Consider the following 21961-nt stretch of genomic DNA (forward strand, 5'->3'; position numbering starts at 1 on the left):
TAAGAGGGTGGTCCATTCGGCTGATGGGATCATCAGAGCTCCTCTCCCCAATATGCAGGACATTTACATCAGGCGCTGCAAGGCTAAGGCCACAAAGATTCTGAGGGAACCCAGTCACCACAGCAACCCACTGTTCTCTCTTCTGCCATCAGTGAGGCATTATCGCTGGTGGCAAACTCCGAGAGGATGAGGAGCTTCTTCCCTCAGGCTGTCCGTCTGTTCAATGAGAACTATGGCTAGCCCCCCACCTCATTTTCTTGTGTTGTATATTACGATTTTTATGGATTTTATTGTAATTGTTTTTATTGAGACAGGAACAGGTACACAGTGAATTTCACTGCACAGTGTATTGTGTACGTTTGTGTATGTGACAAAATGCACTTGATTTGATTTTGAGTTACATTGGGACAAAGTGCACCTAGACAAACCATGGATGGAGGGACCAACGTGAATTACAAACTCACACGGCTTCTGCTTTCCTTTTTACGTGTTAGACTGTCAGACCTACAGTGTGCCACTTATACACAGCTGAATACTGATTTTGTATTAGTTATTAAATGAAAAGTAGGATAAGCCCTTATCCCTTACGTAGGTTAAAAAACAAACATGACAGCTAAATAATCAATCTTATATCTCTTTAATATTCTCTGTGTGGACGAGGCAGAAAGTTTAGTAAATGGGGTTTAATTTTTGAAATGTTTCATAAAAAAAACTCTCACTCAGTCTCTCAAATTCTTCAATACCATATCTATCCTCTTTTAGGTCATTATCTTAACATCTGTTACCTGATATACTGGTATCAGTGTGTCCTGACACAGCAATAGATTGCACTGTCTCCACTGCAGATCAGAAGATGGATGTAATAAGAGTATTAAAAGTGCACCTTTATCACTGTAATGTGATACAATAGTGTATTATCATCTTTCTTCAAAGCAGCATTTGAGGGAACCCTACCTCACCTCAGTTCATTTTATGAAGCATTTGGTCCTATCATGCCAAAAGTAAGTCTCTGAAAGTCCAATAACTACAATCCAAGAATGCTATTCAGTACAAAGAGTGATATATCCTTTATAACGCTTACTATCAGTTCGGAATGACTCATCAATAATGCATTTAAAAGACTTAGGGTACAGTGAGACTGCAGGTAAAAGTATTCTTATTCATTTTTCAAGGAATTTCATGGTTTGAAATGTCATACTACATCATAATATGTCTTATCCGTGTCCATGTGCCTGCAGTCTGAAATTACCAGATACCACAATTTGTATCGTTTTTACGGTCACTCTGCATGGAATAGAATATAATTAGAGCATTTTTACAGTAGTGTGATCCAGCATTTGAAAGGTTAGAGCATGGACCACAATTTGGCTCCCACAACAGCTGGCCAGATGTCACATCATTTGTTGTTGTTCAGCTGCACATGTGGGTTATTTCAGCATGAAGATCTGTTCAAAATGATATCAGATATAGGTCACACACAGAGTCCAAATCATACTCCAACAGGCTGCAGTGTATTTACATATACTTATGTGTGGATGTATATAGAACATATGGTGAAAGTGAGATAATCTGCTCTCAGCCTCCTGCTCCTGCCCAGCCAGAGCACCACATGGGATTTAAGGGGAGCATTCGGAGAGGCAGAGCTCTGCAGCAGCCCAGCAATGTGGGGAAATCTAGTGACAAAATAGACTGTGGTTATGCTTTCCACCACTAAAGTCTTTCTCCATCTGGCTATTCTGTGCGGATAATGAAAACGGCAGCTCCCCGCAGCCTTTATCTGAGCAATTATGTGGAGCCAAAATCGTGAAGAGCCAATATGATTAGGGGCTGAAAGAGGCAAATGTCTGTATTTGTTAAATGTCATGTGAGATACGCAACTACAAAACCAATGATGGTAATTCAATCTCAATAAGGTGGCTTTTTCAAATTTTTCTTTTAGGTCACTGTAAGAGTGGAAACCCTGGTTTCATCCTATTAATGTCATCAAACACCTCGGACAGGAAATGAAAATCCACTGAAATAACAGGATTTTAGAGATTACACAACAAATGTGCAAGAAAGCTTTTTTAAAAAAAAGATTATTTAAGTGTTTTCTTTTCTATAGCACCACATACAGGGGGATAGAGGTACTTAAAAGTGGCCAACTTGTTATTGAGATAGTCAAGTCAAGTCAGCTTTATTGTCAGATGTGCTATACATGCATGACATACGGCACAAATGAAATTTCAGTCCTCTCGGACCCCCGGTGCAAAATGCAATAAAAAATAAATAAGTTTCTATAAATAGAAAAGACATAGAATAAACAATCAACAATTTAACATGACATAAAAATAAACAATCAACTATCAACAATCAGATAGACCTGAAACCAGAGGATCAGTCATCCTAACATTCAACAACCACTGTATCAATCAACAACCATGTGTCTTACAGAAATGCTCTTTTGCAAATTACAGACAACCCCCAGTCTTTGTAAGCTCAGCTGGATAATGAGGTCAGCAATACATGTACACCATAACATGTAAAAGCAGTCAGTGAAGAATGAGAGAGGAATGCTCGGGTAAATGCCAATAGCCTGATTCAAACCCCAGACATTGTACACAAGTCAAGAAAAGGAAAAACAACTGGATAATGGGGGAATAGCATCCTGACGCTGCCAGAGCCCAATGTACTGAAATGTCAGTCTTAACAGCCTGTTAGGCAGCAGAAGGAACCAGCCTGACAACACCAGACTACATACACTGCTGTCACCTGAAGAGAGGAGCAACGGAGGGGAAAGAAAGGCCAGAGGAGGACAGTGAAAGGGATATGCAGACAAAGGGGGAAAGAATGACACAATGATTATGTTAAGAAAAAGGTCATTGCTTTGATTGCATCATGGAGCCCAGGCATATGGGAGCATTTGTTTCGTGGGATCTATTTTAAGAGGTCCCTTTTTTAAAGCACAGCCCCAGTCTATGTAATCCATCTTCAGTGGAAAAATGGGGGAAGCAGATAGACCATGTTTTGGCTGCAGTTGCTCTTTGTGTGTGTGTGTGTGTGTGTGTGTGTGTGTGTGTGTGTGTGTGTGTGTGTGTGTGTGTGTGTGTGTGTGTGTGTGTGTGTGTGTGTGTGTGTGTACCTGTTTTACTATATTTGTGGGGTCCAAAAACCGGGGACTACAGTATACTTGTGGGGTCTGCACAGCCTCGTGGTGACCAAAATGCTGGTCCCCACGAGTTTAAAGGGCTGTTTGAGGGTTAAGACTTGGTTTTAGGACTAGGGTTAGAATTAGGTTATGGTTATGGTTAGGGTTAGGGTTAAGGTTAGGCATTTAGTTGTGATGGTTAAGGTTAGGGTAAGGGGCTAGGGAATGCATTATGTCAATGATATGTCCCCACAAAGACAGTAATACAAACTTGTCTGTGTGTGTGTGTGTGTGTGTGTGTGTGTGTGTGTGTGTGTGTGTGTGTGTGTGTGTGTGTGTGTGTGTGTGTGTGTGTGTGTGCCTGATAAGCTAGGAAGCTGTGAAAGAGGTTCTTTTCACAGAAGAAGAACACAGTGTACGGGTAGTGTTTCACAGGCGCCTGTCTAAAGCAGTGACCTATACTATGACCATGGCCAATTTGAATGGAAATGTAAAAGATCATCTCACTTCCTGTTTGCATAATGGAAAACTGAAGTGCTTACTACCTGAGCAGAGATGAAAACACTCCAGATTAGAAAGGTTTCAGGTCGCGTTTATGCGCAGATAAAGCACACAACCTTGGTTTAAAGACATTTACCATTAATGCACCAGTTTCATTTATAACATAAGTAGAGCTTTATTTTCCTATACACCAGAGAGTGCAGTTGAAGAGAAATCAGATTAACATTGGGTATATGTAATGTTTTTAAGTGCAGATTATTGCCTGTCAAACACTAAAACACTGCATTGCTTTGTGTATGAAATTCAAACACATATAGGGAATAAAGACTCATCATCATATCGACAAATCTGGCCACGAACACCAGCATGTCTGGCTCTATTTTACAAGGACTTTTGATGAATATTATAAATGGCATCGCTCTAAGAAGATCTCTGATTAAGACATTTAAATAACCCCAACAAACCTCCTGCTACATCTCCGTGTGTGTCTTAGTGTCTGTAAGTATTTTCATATTGAAATTATTCCTGTTTTTCTGTGACCTGGGGGCCACATCCTCCACTCTCAGTTGTGCATTTCAATGGAGAAAAGGCAGCCAAAAATCCGGCCAATAAAGTTAGCCATTTCACTGCACTCCCACCAATTAGGGAACCAATGAATGGCCTGCTTCCCAAACAAGCCTCTGGCTGCCCTCATCCTGGGAGCAGTTCCCATCAAGTTAGTCACACAACACCAACCAAGAAACAGAAATCGCAGTTGGAACCACAGACTTTTTTTTTTTTTTTTTTTTTTTTTTTTTTTTTTTTTTTTTTTTTTCTCTCTCTCTCTCTCTCTCTCTCTCTCTCTCTCTCTCTCTCTCTCCACCCCCCTGCAAATTAGTTTACAATGCAAATATGTTGTGTGCATTTAGAATGCATAAAAGATTATTTAAAATAACGAGAAAAACACCAGCTGGAAATTAAAAACAAGTTTTGTCTCAGCGTCATGTAAGTATATAGTTGAATTGAAATGAGTGAAACATGGATTGTGCAATTGAAATATTGCTCTTAAACTGGCATCAGCAAAAGACTGAGCCTTTAGGAACAGTGCAGATGTATGGAAATGCAGATTGCATGATGCTTATTCCCTTATCGTATTACCTTATTTAACAAACAAACTCAGGAGCATATTATTTAAAAGCTAGCAAAAATCTTATTAGTAGTAGTTGTTTTGCCACGTCTTTTGGCCATGCTCAGCTAGAGAAAGGAACTAATGTGTAATTTTAATGGGCCAAAAATGCATACACCTAAAAATCAACATTCATCGAAATGGAAAACCATGATCTGCAACTTTGAGTAAAACAAAGCGTGAAACTGCAACGATGCCTCCATCCTTTTTCTGGGCTAAATCGACCCTTTCAATTGGCTGTAGGCACATGTTGGGAAGCTAGTGAGGGATCATGTCCTTGTCACTGCATTAGCATCTCTTACGGATTTGTCCCCTAGCATGGAGTGTAAAGGCGTAGCCACTCATGTGTCAGTCTTTAATCGAAGCTCATGCAACTGAGACATTTCCTGTTTCAGTGCTGGATTAAGCTGACTCGCAGGTCAAAACTTGCCATTGTTCAACCTGCAAATGTGCATGGCCAGTCAACAGAAACTGTGTTGTGTTGATGCGTATTTGGTTTGAAAATGAAGGGGTAATTGTTGTTGTGGCGTGTCATCTCCTTGTGTAAATTACACTAGACTAGACTTCGAATTGCTGCACCACTCTCACCGAGAACTTAATTATTATTGTTAATTATCATCTGACATGTGACATCACGTCCTTTTTCGGGGGAGTTTTGTTGGACTGAATGGGACCATACAGTACCTTGAGCTCTCTCTCACAAAACACTGGTACAAAGCAAACAACGCTCTCCCGTATCAGTCTGGCAGACAGGGCGTGGGAGACGGATGACGATGAATCATTGATGTTCAGCACACAGATCACAAACAAAATGCACAAGCATACACACATGCATGCATGCACACACAGACAGACACACACACACCTCCTCTATCTTACTCATAAGTCCTTTCCTGTTTACAGCGTGGTGTTTTTCTCTGTGCCATCACTGATTTTGTGGTGACAGAGACAGATGGAGGGATTGAGAGGGGAATGGCTCAGCAACAGAAAAGAGAGAAATCTCCCTCTGCCTTTTCCTTTGGTCTGATATACCATTAATAGCCACTGTGAGCCTTTTTTCTGGCTTGGACTTTTGAATCAATCCCTCTTTGCAGTCTTTGCTCCTTCGTGTTTCTCAGTCTTTATTTCCCATCACAACCTGATATAACAGTTAGAGAGAAGTGCCACAGTAGCAAATAGTCTATTCATACAGTAGAGTGTTGCAGATTATCAAATACATTTGATATATTCAGGAGAGAAATGTGTCAAATGTTTAAGGTCAATGTCTGCGTGTTTTTTTAAATGCTTCTGTAAATGGTTCTATGACAGTTAATATTAGTTGTAAGATAAACAAATAAAAACATTCAAAGGTCTTTGTTTGATGTAAATGATGATGTCGGACTAACAGTGCATTCACGCACGGATGGCTATCGTATCTTCAGGCTAGAGATCATAAGAGAGGACTGTATATAGGAGAAGGGTGATGGTGTGAAGTAGGAGCGAGGGTGACAGATTGCATGCGGAGATGGATGCCATATAGACGAAATGCAGCGCCATTCATCAACCGATGGCCCCTGTGACAGTCAACTCCATACCCTGCATGACTTACTGATCACAATACCAGCCTGGAAAGAATATACCACAGTGTGAGAGGACACAATTTGGCCTTGAAAATATTTCATTATGCAGTTGGATTAGTTTTTTAAATTTTTTTATCTACGGTACATTTTATCCAGCCTTTTAATTACCCATGTAAGCCTCATTAGGATAAAACATCTCTCAAAAGTATCAAAGGAGCCTGAAGCAAAAACATCCCTGGGCAAAAAAAGCTCAGCTTTAAACACTATTAATCATAGAAATGCTGAATAACAATGACAGCTGAGTACAAGGATCACGTGGGGTTACATGTTGAGTGGAATGCATGCCTCAGTGATTGAGCTCATTTGGGTGACCAGTGTAGAACACATTGCTGTTTCAGCTTCTGCATTGCTGCTGTTCTTATTTGATCATTCATAAGAACCTTTGCCCTCTTACTTTTATGTCAGTAGGCACACACAAGCGTTCATCTCACTCCAGGCCAGGGCAGGGGACCACTGCATTATTCATACTAGTGCCGTCACAGCAAGTAATTGAAGCCATGGAGCGGGGGAGGAGGGTGGAAGGCGCAGGCGTATAGACACCTTCTAGCTCTGCCTCTCAGGAGAAATTGTTTTGATCATTATCGGTGACCTCTGAGTGTGATCAGTGCAGACATCAAGGTGGTACTCTCCATCTGAGGGCAAAGTCAAATCTGACAGAGATTGGAAAGGCCAACGTATGGACAGACATGCAGCTGCACTGCAGGCCGCTGCTGATGTCAGTTACTGAAAAAATAAAACTCTTTTCAGAAATGGAATACATAGCATTGCTGGCTTTATCTGTTTAAGTCATGGCTTTTTGTCATTCAGACATAGAATACATAGTATTGCTGGCTTCCATCTTCTGCAGGTAATACACTGAGGGAGAAGTATACAACCCCACTTCAAAATATCTCAACTATCCCTCTGATTAATAATGACCATCGTCAGCACGGCGGACACTTGCCCTCATTTCTCACTAAAAAGAGAAAATGATAAATACATTATCCCATCAATTGCTGCTTTTTTGGCAATGTACAGCCAGCGCACAAGGATAGAATAACTACATCATAGACAAATTTATTAAAGTCATTAAAAATTCCTCAACAACTTAAAATGGGTTTATTCACTGCCTTTTGTGGTTTAATTTCTCTTTGTGCATAAGAGATGACGCTAAAGTGCTAAATTACAGTGCTCTTACTAAGGCATATGCATCTAATCTCTCGCTGTGCATATTTAACCCGTGTGGCGTGTGCTTCTGCAGCCTTTATGTTATCATGACGACATTCAATTCACACCTATGTTGCCATGTTGAACGTGTTATGGAAATGGTACTAGGTCTGTTATCTTATCTACTTTATAATTGTGCTTTTTCTATATAAGTGCTATATGAATAAATAAATAATATTAATATGATTGTATCAATGAAACACCATAAGATCAGGAAATGCCCTCATATACACCTTTGTTTGTAAATACTCATGCAAGTTTAAAGGTTTCCTGTGGAGTTTGGGACCTCTAGTAGCACTGTGGAGCCGTTTTTCTATAAGTAGGTCCCTGTATTGTTTATCTCAAGCACCCGCATGAGGACTTACTGTACACACGAGTGACGCAGTACACAGTCCTGTAAATGGTTTCACACTATTCCACTGATCAACAGGTGGCGTTAACATGCCAAGGTATGCTGCAATGCATCCAACAAAGGCAGGGAAGAAGAAGTATGCAAGCTAGTAAACGTGGAGGTAAACAATAGTGAATTTAATGTACTTTAAAAAATTGAATTAGCAAATGTTTTATGAGGAAGGAAAGGCACGCAACACGTTTGTTACACCTCAAGGGTACACAATGCATTTTAGTGAGTAAATATAACTTGTTAGTTTACAAGAAAACTCCACAGGGCACCTTTAAACACATTACAAAATAGAATAATCAAACTACTGGACTGGAAAAGGTTTTCTGCTTGGTTCATGTTTATTTATGTAGCACAGCTCAGCTTGTGCTGTAACTGTGACTGCTGAACTCACATAAATGTATGAAATGTAAATGCTGTGAAACTATTTGTAAGGATACTGAGGCGACAACCCACAGGGAGAAATGTAAATGTTGGGTGCTGTGAATGAATCCCTCATTTAGACTGGTATCCGTGTCTATAGGTGTTCTCCGTATCGCACAGGGGACTCAAATATGGACAGTGGTGAGACAAACTAATGAACTGCACGTGACTTAGAAATCAAACTGCCCAAAAGCTCCATACCCTTACACTGTAAAACTACAGCAAATGCAGCATGAAGGCAAACTGCTGTGTGTGTTGTGGCATGTGAAGGTGGCGAGGAAAGGGATTAGCGTGCATGACAGGCTTACCAAAATACGTGTTTAGCCTACACTCAGTTTTTCTTTCCCTTTCTTGTTTGTCCCCATGTGTTTTTTTCCTGTCTTTGTGTTTATTTCATTCTGTCTTTGTGCTGTCTCAGTACTCCTGTGTGCTGTCTTAGGACTCCTGTATTCCTGTGTCTGTTGGGGTTTCAATATGCTTTTTGCAGCGGTTACTTTGTCCTACATGTTGTGTTACATCCGTGCGTGTCTGAGAAAGGAGGTGTGTTTGTGTGCTTGTAGACACCAGATTTATGCTTGTTTATCTGCCTGAAGGTATTTGAGGCAGTGACACCAGGTGGGAGCCATTACGTCAGTGCGTGTCCTCTGCAGGTAGGCAGGCTGGCAAAGTAATATTTACCTTTAGTGCATCAACAGGAGACTGAGAATGAGGAGGGAAGCAGGTTCAGAGGATATCAAGCACACTCACTCACTCTAGCTGGGAAAAAAAGTATTTGCGGAAACCAATTTGCCCAAGATGTGTACGTTTCATAATGTGTTGAAGTAAACAGAAAGTGCGTCCTGCGGCTGTTTGGTGGCGTGAAAAATGATCTCAGCTGCAGACGGGTGTGGAAGAGAGAGGAGAGCAGAGATACAGAATGAGAGAGCGACAGGGTGAAAGAGGGAGAGAGAGAGAGAGAGAGAGAGAGAGAGAGAGAGAGAGAGGGCTGGAAGATATATAGAGAGACCTTCATTCAAAATGGATGAATCTACTTCAGAACCTGCAGGGCCTCTACAACTCACCTCACCTCTCTGCAGGTGAGAGCAAGTACACTTGACACAAATGGCACTTACACTCACACACAACTCAAATTAGTTAGATATATGTAAGTGTCCAGCCCACATAGACCCATCAGAGCGTCACACCAAGCAATTATTCTCCTCCACACAGAAGACACATACTGCAGAAAACTGGAGAATAAGGCAAACACACATGCACACGCACAAAATGACCACAAGACCAGATAGACTTACAGTGGTGCATTTGTGTTTCTGTGCACTTGTGTGCTCTTGTGAGCCATCATGCAGGATATACACACACAGTGCCTCACTTTGTGTATGTGTGTGTTTGCGTTTGCGTTTGCGTTTGTTTGTGTGTGTCTGTGTGTGTGTGTGTGTGTGTGTGTCTGGATATGTGTGTCTGCTTGCCGTTTTGATATCGCTCCCATTGGCAGCCCTGATATGAACGCATGCTTTGATCCCATTTGAATCAGACAGCATCACCCAAGTTCCTTTGCTGCTGCTCTAAACAAATAGCCCAAAAGACACAGAGACAGAGAAAGAGAGAGAGGGGGGGGAAGGGGAAGAGCCCTATTTTTTCCAGTTGTTTTGGTTGCTCCAGGCCACTCTGTGTTGCAACAGTATAGCAGCTACCTGCTGCAAGATGCCCTGTGGTATTTCAACCGTCAACAGCTTAATAATACTGAACTGTCCATATTTGTTAAATGGTAAGGTATTGTTTTTTAGTGTACGTACACCATTTTTCTAAAGCAAAGTAAAGTAGGAAACCCGTAACTTCCTGCATGGTATTGTTCTCTGCAGCAGAAACAGATCCACAGCAAAGATCGTGGAAGGTATTGTGAAACTAATTACGGCCCTTATACTTGATTTGAATGCATGAAAATAATGAAATCTGAAATGTATCCCCTCCTGCTCCAGAGATCCTCTAGAAATCAACACATCTAGAGTAGTTTATAAATATACAGATCGATTTAAGTTAACTAATCACCTGAAAACAATTACCTTCTTTGCTAAATTACCACAGCTAATGCCAGAAAGCAGGAGTATTTGTGAAATATAGCAGGACTAAGGCAAGAGAATGTTTTCCGGACTGCACTCTCAGAGCTGACCACAGGGGCAAACAGCCAGCACCAACCTGCTAGTCCCAGAAGCCCATGAGGTACAGACTTAACATCAGATGATTTTAAACAAATGAGATCAAACAGTACTCCTCGCTCAGGTGGGAAATCATGACCAAACAAGGTGAGCAGAGTGCAGTCCGCTCTGCAGCAACGCACCAGCTAAGCCTCATTTAAAGTGCTGAAAAATGGGAGAGGAGGTGCAATGAGACGGCAGCCTGGAGTGATGCACAACCATTGATATGCAGGAGAGAGAGAGAGAGATAGAGATAGAGATAGAGAGAGATAGAGAGAGAGAGAGAGAGAAATAACTTCACCATGTGAAGTCCCTCGGAGCTCCACCAGTACAGGGAAAGTGAGATAACAACATTAGCATATTCTGCTAATTATTATTCATTAACACAGGCTATGTTTCCCAGTACATCACGGCCATGTGTGTGAGATGTGTGCATTCTATTTCTCAGCATGCATGCGCATATGCTTCAAAGACTACACTCAATTAACTCTACAAAAACTATTGTTTACTAAGTTTTCAGCTTATTGTCCATTAATACATTTATTTCCTATTCTGCCTTTCAATTATGAATTCAATCATGGCGTTTATACATTTTTAAATGCCTTTTAAATGTGTGTTTGTGTATGTATTTCTATCTAAATACATATCTTATGAATTGTATTAACCTTCTTCACATACATTCAAAGTTTTTGTGTGGTCTATATTTTATTTTAAGACACCTCTCTTTAATTTAAAGATATACAGCTGAAATTGGTTCTAATTTCCTTTTTTTTTTTTAAAGCCTATTAGCTACTAGTTATTCTGGTGGTAGTGCACTACAGCCTCCAGAAAAACTGACCTGGTAGTCCACATGAATGAATTTGAGTACTGTGAATGCCTCAGGTCCCATTATCACTCTTGACCTGCTGGTGAGTTATGAGTAATGGCCAAGAAAATGTGCTCCAAATTCGATCCAGGACTTCATCATGTGCTACTATTATTATTTGTAGTTCTGTGGTTTTGAGAAATAATCCACGACATGACACACATTCAGATTATCATTAAATTATTAACAGTATACTAAAATGTCACTTTAATCAAAGGGGTTCTTGGTTTGACAGGCGTGGAATGGGCAATGAGTATGAAAATCCTGCAGTACCAATATCTTATCTCTTTCATGCTACAGAGAGTTGACTGTGGCAGGAGATCAGACAGCGTGATCTGCCTAAGGGAGGGGATGACGGCGCAAGATAGTTAGAAAAAAAGTGAAAGGGGTGAAGTTAGAAGAGGAGGAAGAAAGATTACTATTCATCCAGCACCTTAAGTCCCTTTCCGACCGGAAGGATTTTTGCAGTTCCTAGAACATAACGTTCCTAGAACCCGGGGGAAGGGGGGGGTTGGTCTGGCCGGTGTTTTTTTTTTTTTTTTTTTTTTGGGGGGGGGGTTTTTTTTTTTTTTGATAGTAACCCTTACTTGATCTAGATCAACATCTGAAACATTAAAACCGTACATATTCTTCACTGTCTGTTGCAATTCGCCTACGTATGCTAACTCATTAGACAAACATCACGCATTCAACCAGCTAATTATTAATGCTAGTTAAACTTACCCATCGTTTTGTTTGCCTGTTGCGCTCTGCTCTTCTATCTTCTTCCATCATATTAATTAGGATCATATTACGCTGGAGCCTTTGTCTTCTGCATTTCTCTGTTAAGTACTCCAGCCTAGTCTTTAAACGCCGCTGTTCAAACTCCATTATGAGGATCCCGGCAAGGCACAACAGGAACATTCCGATGGCCTCCTCCATGCTGGTTTGTTGTTGTATGTGGCGCTAAAGTCTAGTGACGACGCTATAAAGACCGTTGCCATGCTTGTGTCACTCCCTTACCCCTCCTACCAGTTCCTACGGCTACTTGGCCAGTGCGAATGCAAATGGAAAAAACGGTTTCGGGGGAGAGCAGTTAGTAGAACTGTTTAGAAGTGGACTGTTCCTATAACTACGTTCCTGTAACTACTTGGTCGGAAAAAGGCTTTAAAGAGGTTTCTATTATTCTGTGCCAAATTCTTAGAAAGATACACAGAAAATGAGGGCAAAAAGAAACCGTGATCCAACAGTTTAGTGAAAGACATCAAACTAAATTCTTAATCAGAAAAGCAGAGATCCACTTCATCGGCCATTAATGCAGCTCACATCCTCTCCTGCCAGCCTACAAGGATAATGAGACACGACTGGCTGCTCTGTGGGGCGCCTCCCATGCTGGAGATGTTTTTGATAGATCACATCTGCAGAATCAGGAGGGGAGGATTCAGAGGGAATAGAGATTCAATGCAGGCATTAACATTTCTATTTAAGTACATCAGTGTGCAGCGGCTTCTGAGCCACCGGACCTTTCTTTTGAACTGTAAAGGTTTGTAGATGGATCAAAAGTCATGACCTCAGAAGCCATGATTGAAACATAACTGACTTAAGTTCTTTACCAGCAGCAATGCACCAGTGCTGGGCCAAACAGTAGCAGCAAGTAAATCTCTTAAATCTCTTTGAATCACCTTGGAAAATATATTTGGCTTTAATTACCAAATTAAATTTGAACTGAAATTGTATAAACTATAATGATTCTGCAGCCATTGTGCCTATTGTTAAAAAATTATTAAAATGAAGAGAAAACCATTTTAAGGAAACTGTTTAAATTTCAGGATTTTAGTTGGGTGATTCCCACAGCAGCAGTTGACTGACATACGAGAGGCCAGTGTTGCCAGGTGACACATTAACTTTTGTTTGTTACACACTGCTGCATGACACTTATGTCTCAGGTGCGGCTCGCATGCTAGAAATAGAACCGACGCCTATTTTTCACGTGACATGCAAGTGTGTTGGAAGCGTTTCCAGGCAAAATAGAATAGGAAAATATGTGTATATGTCATTTTGACACAAATACATATTAATAAATGACATTTTGATGTTTGAAAGTCTCTAGGTTTTGACAAATTTTGAAATATTACATATATACAAATATTGCACCTGTCAAAACGAAACGAAATATTCTGTAGCCTATTTTGCCGTCAACACTGCAGACGTTGTCTTTGCTGTAATCAAATCAGTATATATTTATGTTTAACATGAAGTATACTACTGCTTGAGTGCAGTAATCAATGGGAAACATACATGTGTACAGACAAGTCTAGCAGCAGCAGCGCCGCGTCAGACACGTTTGTGGTGTGTAAAGACATAGAAAAATCCACGCAACTGACACGCAACAGAAACGCCACGCTCACACCACGCAGCCAGTGTGTAGCCGGCCTAACTCTCCCTCTCCTGTCTCCCTCTGTCTGTATGTGTAGAACAGCCAATAGGAACACTTTCGCTCTCTGAAATGACCTGTGATTAGTCTCCCGTCATGGCTAGATTTTCTAAAGCCTTAAAACAGAGCCAAGCGGAGGTGCAGAAGTCTTTTTCTCTCAGTCCACTTGAATTACAATATGCTGAAAGGTTATAATGGGCATTTCCAGAGTGGAAGTGTTATTGGGCATTACCTGTGTCTTGCTCCACTCTGTGGCAAACCGTTTCTGTCTCCAATCCCACTAACCCACAATAAAAACAACAAGCTGCTTTAGCTTCTGTTCTGATCCACTAGCCAACTTACTGCATAAACCGATTTAAGAATCATGAGATATCCAATCACCTACAGAGTGAGCACTGTGAGCCACAAATGACCCGTTCACATGGAGTTTCCTCAATCATGAAATGATGGGAAAAGCCCGGAACACAGGGCCGAAAATCGGCCGTTGGACAGTCTGGCGAGGTCAGTGACTCGAGTCTGTTGAGTGTGTCCCGTGCCGTCGTCAGTCTGGGGGCTGTCCGTGTCCATTTTGGCCGACCTGACATGTTCAGTCGGCGGCAGGGCAGTCGGGACTCACCCGGAAATGACGAGCAGAATGAGCGTGACTAGAGTCTCTCAAAATCTGATGAAAATCTTTTAAACTGACCTTTGTTGAGCTGAAATGAAGACAGATTCAGCAACTGCATGGCCTATTTCTCGCTTAAAATGTTTTCAGAAACATGTTTCAGTGAACTATTTTAATCCAATATGAGATCGTATTCTGAACGGCCGCCATGACTGGCTTTGAATTTCCGGAGAAAACAAACCCATGTGACGCGTTCGTCCAATCAGCTGCCGGTTTTAATTCTTTGGGCAACAATACAGATTAGCGCCGCCTGCTGTTATGGAGGCGTATTACGTCTTGTCTCTTTGGTGTGTTCTGTGGCACTTTTTGGACCAACACGGGGAGACTGGTCATTTCGACTGGCTTTTCTGTCGACGGTCGGCCGTCTGGCTGGTGTGTCCTGGCTTTAACAGGTACTACAGACTGTACTGGCTTCACAACTGGACCTGGAGTGGTGCTCAGATTAAAGGTGTTACTGATTCAGTCTCACCCACCTCCACACACAAACACACACAGGAGGCCTGGGAGATGGAGGCCGACCAGTGAAGTCAGAGAGACTGTGATCGCGGCCTTGTCTCGTGTCCAACCCAGCTGACACAGGAGCCACCAGTCGATCGTAACTCTCAATGGTGATTTTGCACTTTATACACAGTCGGGCTTGACAGCAGGTACACACATGGGAGAATTACACACACACACACACACACACACACACACACACACACACACACACACACACACACACACACACACACACACACACACACACACACACACACACACACACACACAGCTTCAAGGCTGAACTCAGCAGTAATTTGTTTTAAAGGAAACTCTTGCACATTGCATTAGTAAGATTAAGACGCTGATTCTGATTTAGGCAATGTTTCAATTAATGAGACCAAGGTACTTAAATAGATCTTAGTCAAAGCTAAGTCGGGACCACCAGGAGGTGTTTTGAACTTAAAACACCAGTGCGCTGTGTGTGTGTGTGTGTGTGTGTGCGTGTGCGTGTGCGTGTGTGTGTGTGTGTGTGTGTGTGTGTGTAAGTAAATATCCCATGTGTGTACCTGCTGTCGAGCCCGACTGTGTATAAAGTACAAAATCACCATTGAGAGTTACGATCGACTGGTGGCTCCTGTGTCAGCTGGGTTGGACACGAGACAAGGCCACGGAGGGGGGGGAAGAGCAGGAGATGGAAGGAGAGAGGGTGATTAGTGGCTCTCCTTCCTGTGCCTGCAGCTCATAAAGATGAGCCCGTTGGTTCAGCTGCACTCTAAGTACTTTAAACCGTTTCAATTGATGAAAAGCTTCCTCGGTATCAAGTGTGGGAATGTTCAGACACCTGATTTAGTCAATTTTGTGTGCTGATTAGAATGAAAAAGTTCTTTATTAATCCCGAGCACGTTAACATGTGGGGTTAGCTGTGACTGCAGAGATGAAATATGGCACACATAAACTTTCTTTGCCATTAATGTTGTGGTGTGTGATTTAAAAGCTCCACCCTGCAAATTGATAGCGGCACAGTGTGACGAATTAGAGGAGAGACTTCCATTCTTCAGTTGTGGCTCAGGAGGTTGAGCGGGTTGTCCTTTAAACACAAGGTTGACAATTCGATCCCAAGCTCCTCCTGTCCGTATGTCCAAGTGTCCTTGAGCAAGATACTGAACTCCAAGTTGCCCCCGATGGCAGGCCAGTGCCCTGCATGGCATGGCAGCTCCACCACTTTTGGTGTGTGAATGGGTGAATGAGGCAATGGCAAATTGTAAAGGGCTTTGTCCGATAAGGTAGAAAGGCGCTATATAAATGCAGACCATTTTACCATTTTATTGGAAAAAAAACACACACAATAATAAGTCCTGCAATCCATTGTTCATCCATCTGCTATAAAACCAGAGCACACAGAGCTAACAAGCAGCAAGACATGAACAGACAGAGACATGTAAATGCCTTATTAAAGCTGAGACGTCGGTGGCGGTGTGCACACATTTTCATCTGTAGCCCGGTGCTGTAGGGCAGACCCACCCTGTCTAAGACTAGTCTTGCTCACCCACACTGATAGAAAATACCCCTGCAAGGAGGACAGAAAAAGATCACACTTTGACTCTCTGCCTCTCCTAGCCGCAGGTGCCTGTCTGACAGCAACAACAGAGGGTTCATGGAGTTTATAACGCTGGTGTCTTTAGAAACGCACATAGACTGCTATTGTTGTGGGATCGCTTTGAGATGTAAAAATAAATATTTATGTGCATATACATGCATGGAAACAAGAGAAACCTACACTTTTGTATAGAGGTCTTAATATGGAGCAGGTGAATGGAACAGAAGCTGACAGACAGGTGAAGGGTCATAGAAACTGTGCAGGTCCAAGGAAAAAGTCCCTACGTTCATTTCCTGCCTCTCAGAACCATTATGTATGTCCATTAAATCTACAGAAACAATACAAACACTGTCATAAAGGATTCTGGATTTGTCAGCCTGTTTAAGAAACAGTTATAGGATCCATTTTCTTTGTGGACAACAATAAAAAAGGCAGCATATAGATTTATTCAAGCAATAAAGCAGCTACAATATTAACCCATAAATAAAAAGAGGGGTGAAAAAGGGGAAGAAATAGCCTAGAGATGTCAAATGTCAGTTATGAAATGAATGGAAAACTACGAAATTGCACAAATATGTAATGCTGTACAAGATACAGATTCCATAGCTGGAGTAAATTGGCAGGATTTATATGATCAGATCAAACTGGTACATCTCTGGGCGTTGTGATTGACAGTTTGTCTGGTGACCTATGAATCCTGTTATATGGTAAAAAAAACATCCATTACCTTCTCCTTAGGTGAAAACATACAGCAAGTATTCAGTCTCTGAGAAAGTGGCATGAGCTGCTATTGTAACAATAAATAGATGTGACATGCATGTGATATCTGTAAATGTGAGTGTGTGTGCATTTGTGCGGTTGCATGTTAAACAAACTATGACAGTACTAAGCTTTCCTACGACTAGAGAGTGTTTGTACGTGCTTGTAAGATAGTGTCCTGAGGCCCCTGAGCTAATCAGCTCCTGCTTGGCCTTTCAAAGAAGGCAGCCCCATGGCAAAGAACCAACCAAATAATGAAATGTGAACTGTGTGCGTGGCTGCATGTCAGCTACGTGGCTGCACCACCATGACAGCGCCAGAGCTCGCTCAGACTCACATTTAAAATACGACAGACGGTTAATGTCGCACTTTAACTGCAGCAGTGTGTGCGTGTCTGTGTTTATGTGGATGGAGAGCTTATGTGTGGCTCTGTATTTACAGACTGTTTGCAGTTGTGCAATGCAACAGTACAATGATGTGCTTCCATGCATGGAGAATTAAGTCACCCTAATTACAATATCTTATATAAGATTTTAATGCCAAAAATGTATTTCAATTGAATTAAAATGCCCTGTACGGGTGTGTGCACTGTGAATGTACTTATGTGTAAGCCTCTCTTGTTTGTATGTGTGTGTGTGTCTGTATATATGTACAGTATAGTATACATAGGTCTGCAGCAAATGCCGTAATCTCCTAACAGTCGTGCTTTAGGATGAGATTATGAAAGCCATGAAGAGGTAAGAACAGTTTGTCACTTTAGTGTATTGCTATTTCTGTGCACACACGCACAAATGCATGCAATCACACACACACGCTCAAGCACACACACTGTATATATAGGTACATCATTATGTGGCCTGAGGACTGTATAGACAGGCACAGAGCCGTCCATTTCTGCAGATTAAGCGCAGAGAAGTGCAGTAACTGAAATGTAAATGTGGAAAATGGAGACTTCATCAGGTAGAGAGAGGGGGAGGTGACAGAGAGAGGGAGTATTAGAATATAAAAGGGACTGGAAAAAAGGTGGAGAAAGGAAAAGACAGGGAGAAGCAGGGAAATAAAACGAGAGGAACAATTCAATGCGACAGTCTTAACAATAGGAGAATTAAATAGCATTTCACCTCTCGGATAATTAGGACAAGTACTTTCCTCTGTCATTCCCTCTTCTAATCTTTTTCATCCTCCTGCCCTCCCCCTCTTCCTCTTGCTCTTGACCTTCATCGCTCTTCATCTCCTGCGCTTCCCTTTAACATTCTCCCCACTGCTTTGGGTGTGGAGCCAAAACAAGAATAAATGACTTTTCAGTTTCCACTAAAAATGTTTTTACTTCTCTCATCGAACTATATATATATATATATATATATATAAACAAACGTGTGTGTGTGTGTGTGTGTGTGTGTGTGTGTGTGAGATTTACAAGATGAGAAAGGTGTTATGGCAAAGCTGCTGATGCACTCTTCTTTTTACACACCATATGTCTTTGACACGCAAACATCTCACATCAATTGACAAAAACTGAAACATTCAACCAATCAATGACAGTGTCCACCTCAACTACATCTGCTCATATATGTAATTAACAGACATATGATGTGTGCGCTCACATGTCTGTTTGCTTGCAGGCAACGTGTCTGCCTGGATGTACATTCATTCATTCCTGTCTTATGCGCATCCATGTGTGAGTGGGTGACTTTAGCCTCCAAGTGTGTCCATGTGTGCAATGATTACAAATCTGCTTTCCCTACACGGATCGCGCCTGTGATCAGCCGTGCCACTGTGAACATTGATGGACAGCCGGTGTATGCGAGGGAGACCATTTGGCGGTCTGTTCCCCTTTGCGGATTGATTTTGCGTTTGGATTCAGCAGAACTCCCTCAGAAATGGTTCAAAAAGAGCCACAACCCACTGACATTCAGGAGGAGAAGATCCTGATAAGTAGATTTCTTATGAATGAATGTATAGTATATTTTTTTTGTGATTTTTTTACTTGATTTATACTGATGCTGTATTTCATTTTAAGAATGATCTCTTAAAAGGTATTGTAAATGACACGCAGATAGCTTAATTAGCATTTACTGCACAATGACTCCAAACTGATCCTAGTAGAAGAAAGCAAGCATTAGAAAGCATTACTTCGCAGTTTAGTTATTTCCCACCAGTTATGCTCTGTTTAGCAATAAATCAATGCCTTTCCTTTGCAATCATCCACTCCACCAGTAGATTAATAGCCATTTCCAAAATAATGTCCAGGGCGCCTCTCTAGCCTCAAGCTCAACACTCGTGCAAGCTGTAAATTACTGTTCCAACTGACACGACTCCACCCAGAGAGAGAGAGTAATTCATGCTAAAACCAGATTTAAGCCCTTTTAATGCGCTAATGAAAAGTGCTGTATTTATATGTAGCTGGTCGGCGGCAATGTTGTGACATCAGCCCCATCTGTTACTCAGTCTAAACCCCTAATGAGAACATTACTGAGCCCCCGGGAGAGACACATGCATGAGTGTGAGGGAAGAGATGATCAACGCAAACCTTGCCACCTCTTTTGACTGCCATCATCTTTCCCTCCTCCTCTTTGCTGTCTCTTCTGCTCCCACTCCTCCCTCCTGTCTCATACACAGGACTCAGGGCAGCGGGTCTAACTCAATACACCGTGCAGCAAAAAATCAATGAAAGACAAAAAGAGACAGAGCTGAGGGTTCGAGGGAAAGAAATAAGGCCAAGTGGAGGGGCTCTGCGATCCAATCCACCTCCACCTTAACACACAAAAACAGGGAGAAAATCCGAAACGTACCATCGACACACCTGCGTCTCTAATTCTTTGCTGTCTTCTTTATAATATCACTCTAAATATCACAACAAAAGGTGCTGTATCACACCCTGCTTTAAATCCCCCACAAAGATGGACTTGCACACTCCAGCGTTACAGTAGAGAAAGCTTAATATTCATCCAATGGTAAGTCGGGGCACTAGAACAACTCCCAAAGCTTTGGGACAGACATGCATAAACATCACACACACACACACACACACACACACACACACACACACACACACACACACACACACACACACACACACACACACACACACACACACACACACACACACACACACACACACACACACACACACACACACACACACACACACACACACACACACACACACACACACACACACTTTCCACAACAAACTGAGAGTTGTGTGGCAAAAATCTTTGACAAAAACTGCCACATGCATGATAATTCATCTTCCCTGTTATGCCATGTTTACATCTTTCTGTGTCTGTTTATTTCCAGCAGTGTACATATTGTCATTTCACTCCAACACGCAGATTACTTTAGACTACACACGTTTCCTTTGATTTGGTCCCCTCTTTTCCCGATGGCCCCATCTTCTCCCCCCTTTGCTGCACAACTACCAGGAATGTTACATTTTTCATGAGAAATTAACAGTTGGATGTCCTAAACACAAATCCAACAAAATTCTAAATCCACCCATCTCTGCAGCGCTGACTCAATCAAATACCTGTGTTCCCTCTCATTCATTCAATTTCCCCCCTCACATCTGTCTCCCTCAGTGTCCATATTTCCTCAACACTCTTCTCAATCCCTTCTTTTCCCCCCATAAATGCCACATTTTCTCCATCCCAATTCCCTCCCTACTTCAGCATCCTCCACTTTACAAATTCACAGCATCTCTCGTATCTCTCGTCCCAATTCATTCCTCTGTCTTTAATCTCTCCCAGTCTCCGCCACCGGCGTGTATGTGAATGTGTGAGAAAACACTAACCTGCCCTTCTGGCATGCAGAGCAGAGCCAGGCTTTGTCCCTCTTGTTGTAGGTGCAGCAGGTCTTGCAGACGTTGTACTGGCAGTCCAGGCACAGGCGCTTGGGGTTGAGCAGGAAGGTGAAGGGCGCGCAGCAGCGGATGCAGCAGTGCTCGTTGAAGCGGTGCTGCTTGGAGAGGATGGAGCATCTGCTGCCTTCCTCCGCCAGCTCCTGCTTCATCTCACTGAAACCGAGAGAGGGAGAGAGAGAGGACAGGAGGGGGAGGGGGAGGGGGGAGAGAGAGCAGGAGGATGGTGAGTCTGGTCGAGAGGTAGAACGTGAAAACGGCGGAGGATGGCAATGCGGAATAATTGGAAATGCTGTGGTAAATGAAAAATTAAAGGGGGTAATTAAAACAACAAGGGGGGAGGTCAGAAGGGATCATGGGTTTGGTGAAAACACTTCCACACTCTGTTTGCCTCCTTTCTCTCTCCCTCTTCCTCTCTTACACTGATTCTGTGGAATTAACGTGATGGCTGACATTTCAATTTGGGAGGACCTGTCATGCCTTGTTTGCCCACATCAGTCAGAACACAGCTGAGGAGAGCATGGCATGCACGTCTTCTATGTCCCCAAATGAAAAAGCATTGTAACTTTGTTAATGAGGGCATGGACAGCAGCATAAGGACGAGGCTAGATGATAAAAGAACTGGCATAAATAATGCTAAGTTGAAGGTCCCTTGGTGGAGATCCTCATGTTCAACACACACAAACTA

General features: G+C 42.2%; 1 protein-coding gene across 1 annotated transcript in view; it reads right to left on the reverse strand.

Moving 5' to 3' along the window:
• Positions 1 to 21961, reverse strand: part of LOC120552706 (myosin VIIA and Rab interacting protein) — a 107008-nt gene that overhangs the window by 42111 nt on the left and 42936 nt on the right. The window contains exon 2 of the mRNA XM_039790930.1: positions 21208 to 21429. Within this exon, the coding sequence (XP_039646864.1) occupies positions 21208 to 21429 (222 nt within the window). The remainder of the gene's footprint in view (positions 1 to 21207; positions 21430 to 21961) is intronic.

This window comes from Perca fluviatilis, chromosome 22 (genome assembly GCF_010015445.1).
Source record: "Perca fluviatilis chromosome 22, GENO_Pfluv_1.0, whole genome shotgun sequence".
In the NCBI taxonomy this organism is placed as follows: domain Eukaryota; kingdom Metazoa; phylum Chordata; class Actinopteri; order Perciformes; family Percidae; genus Perca; species Perca fluviatilis.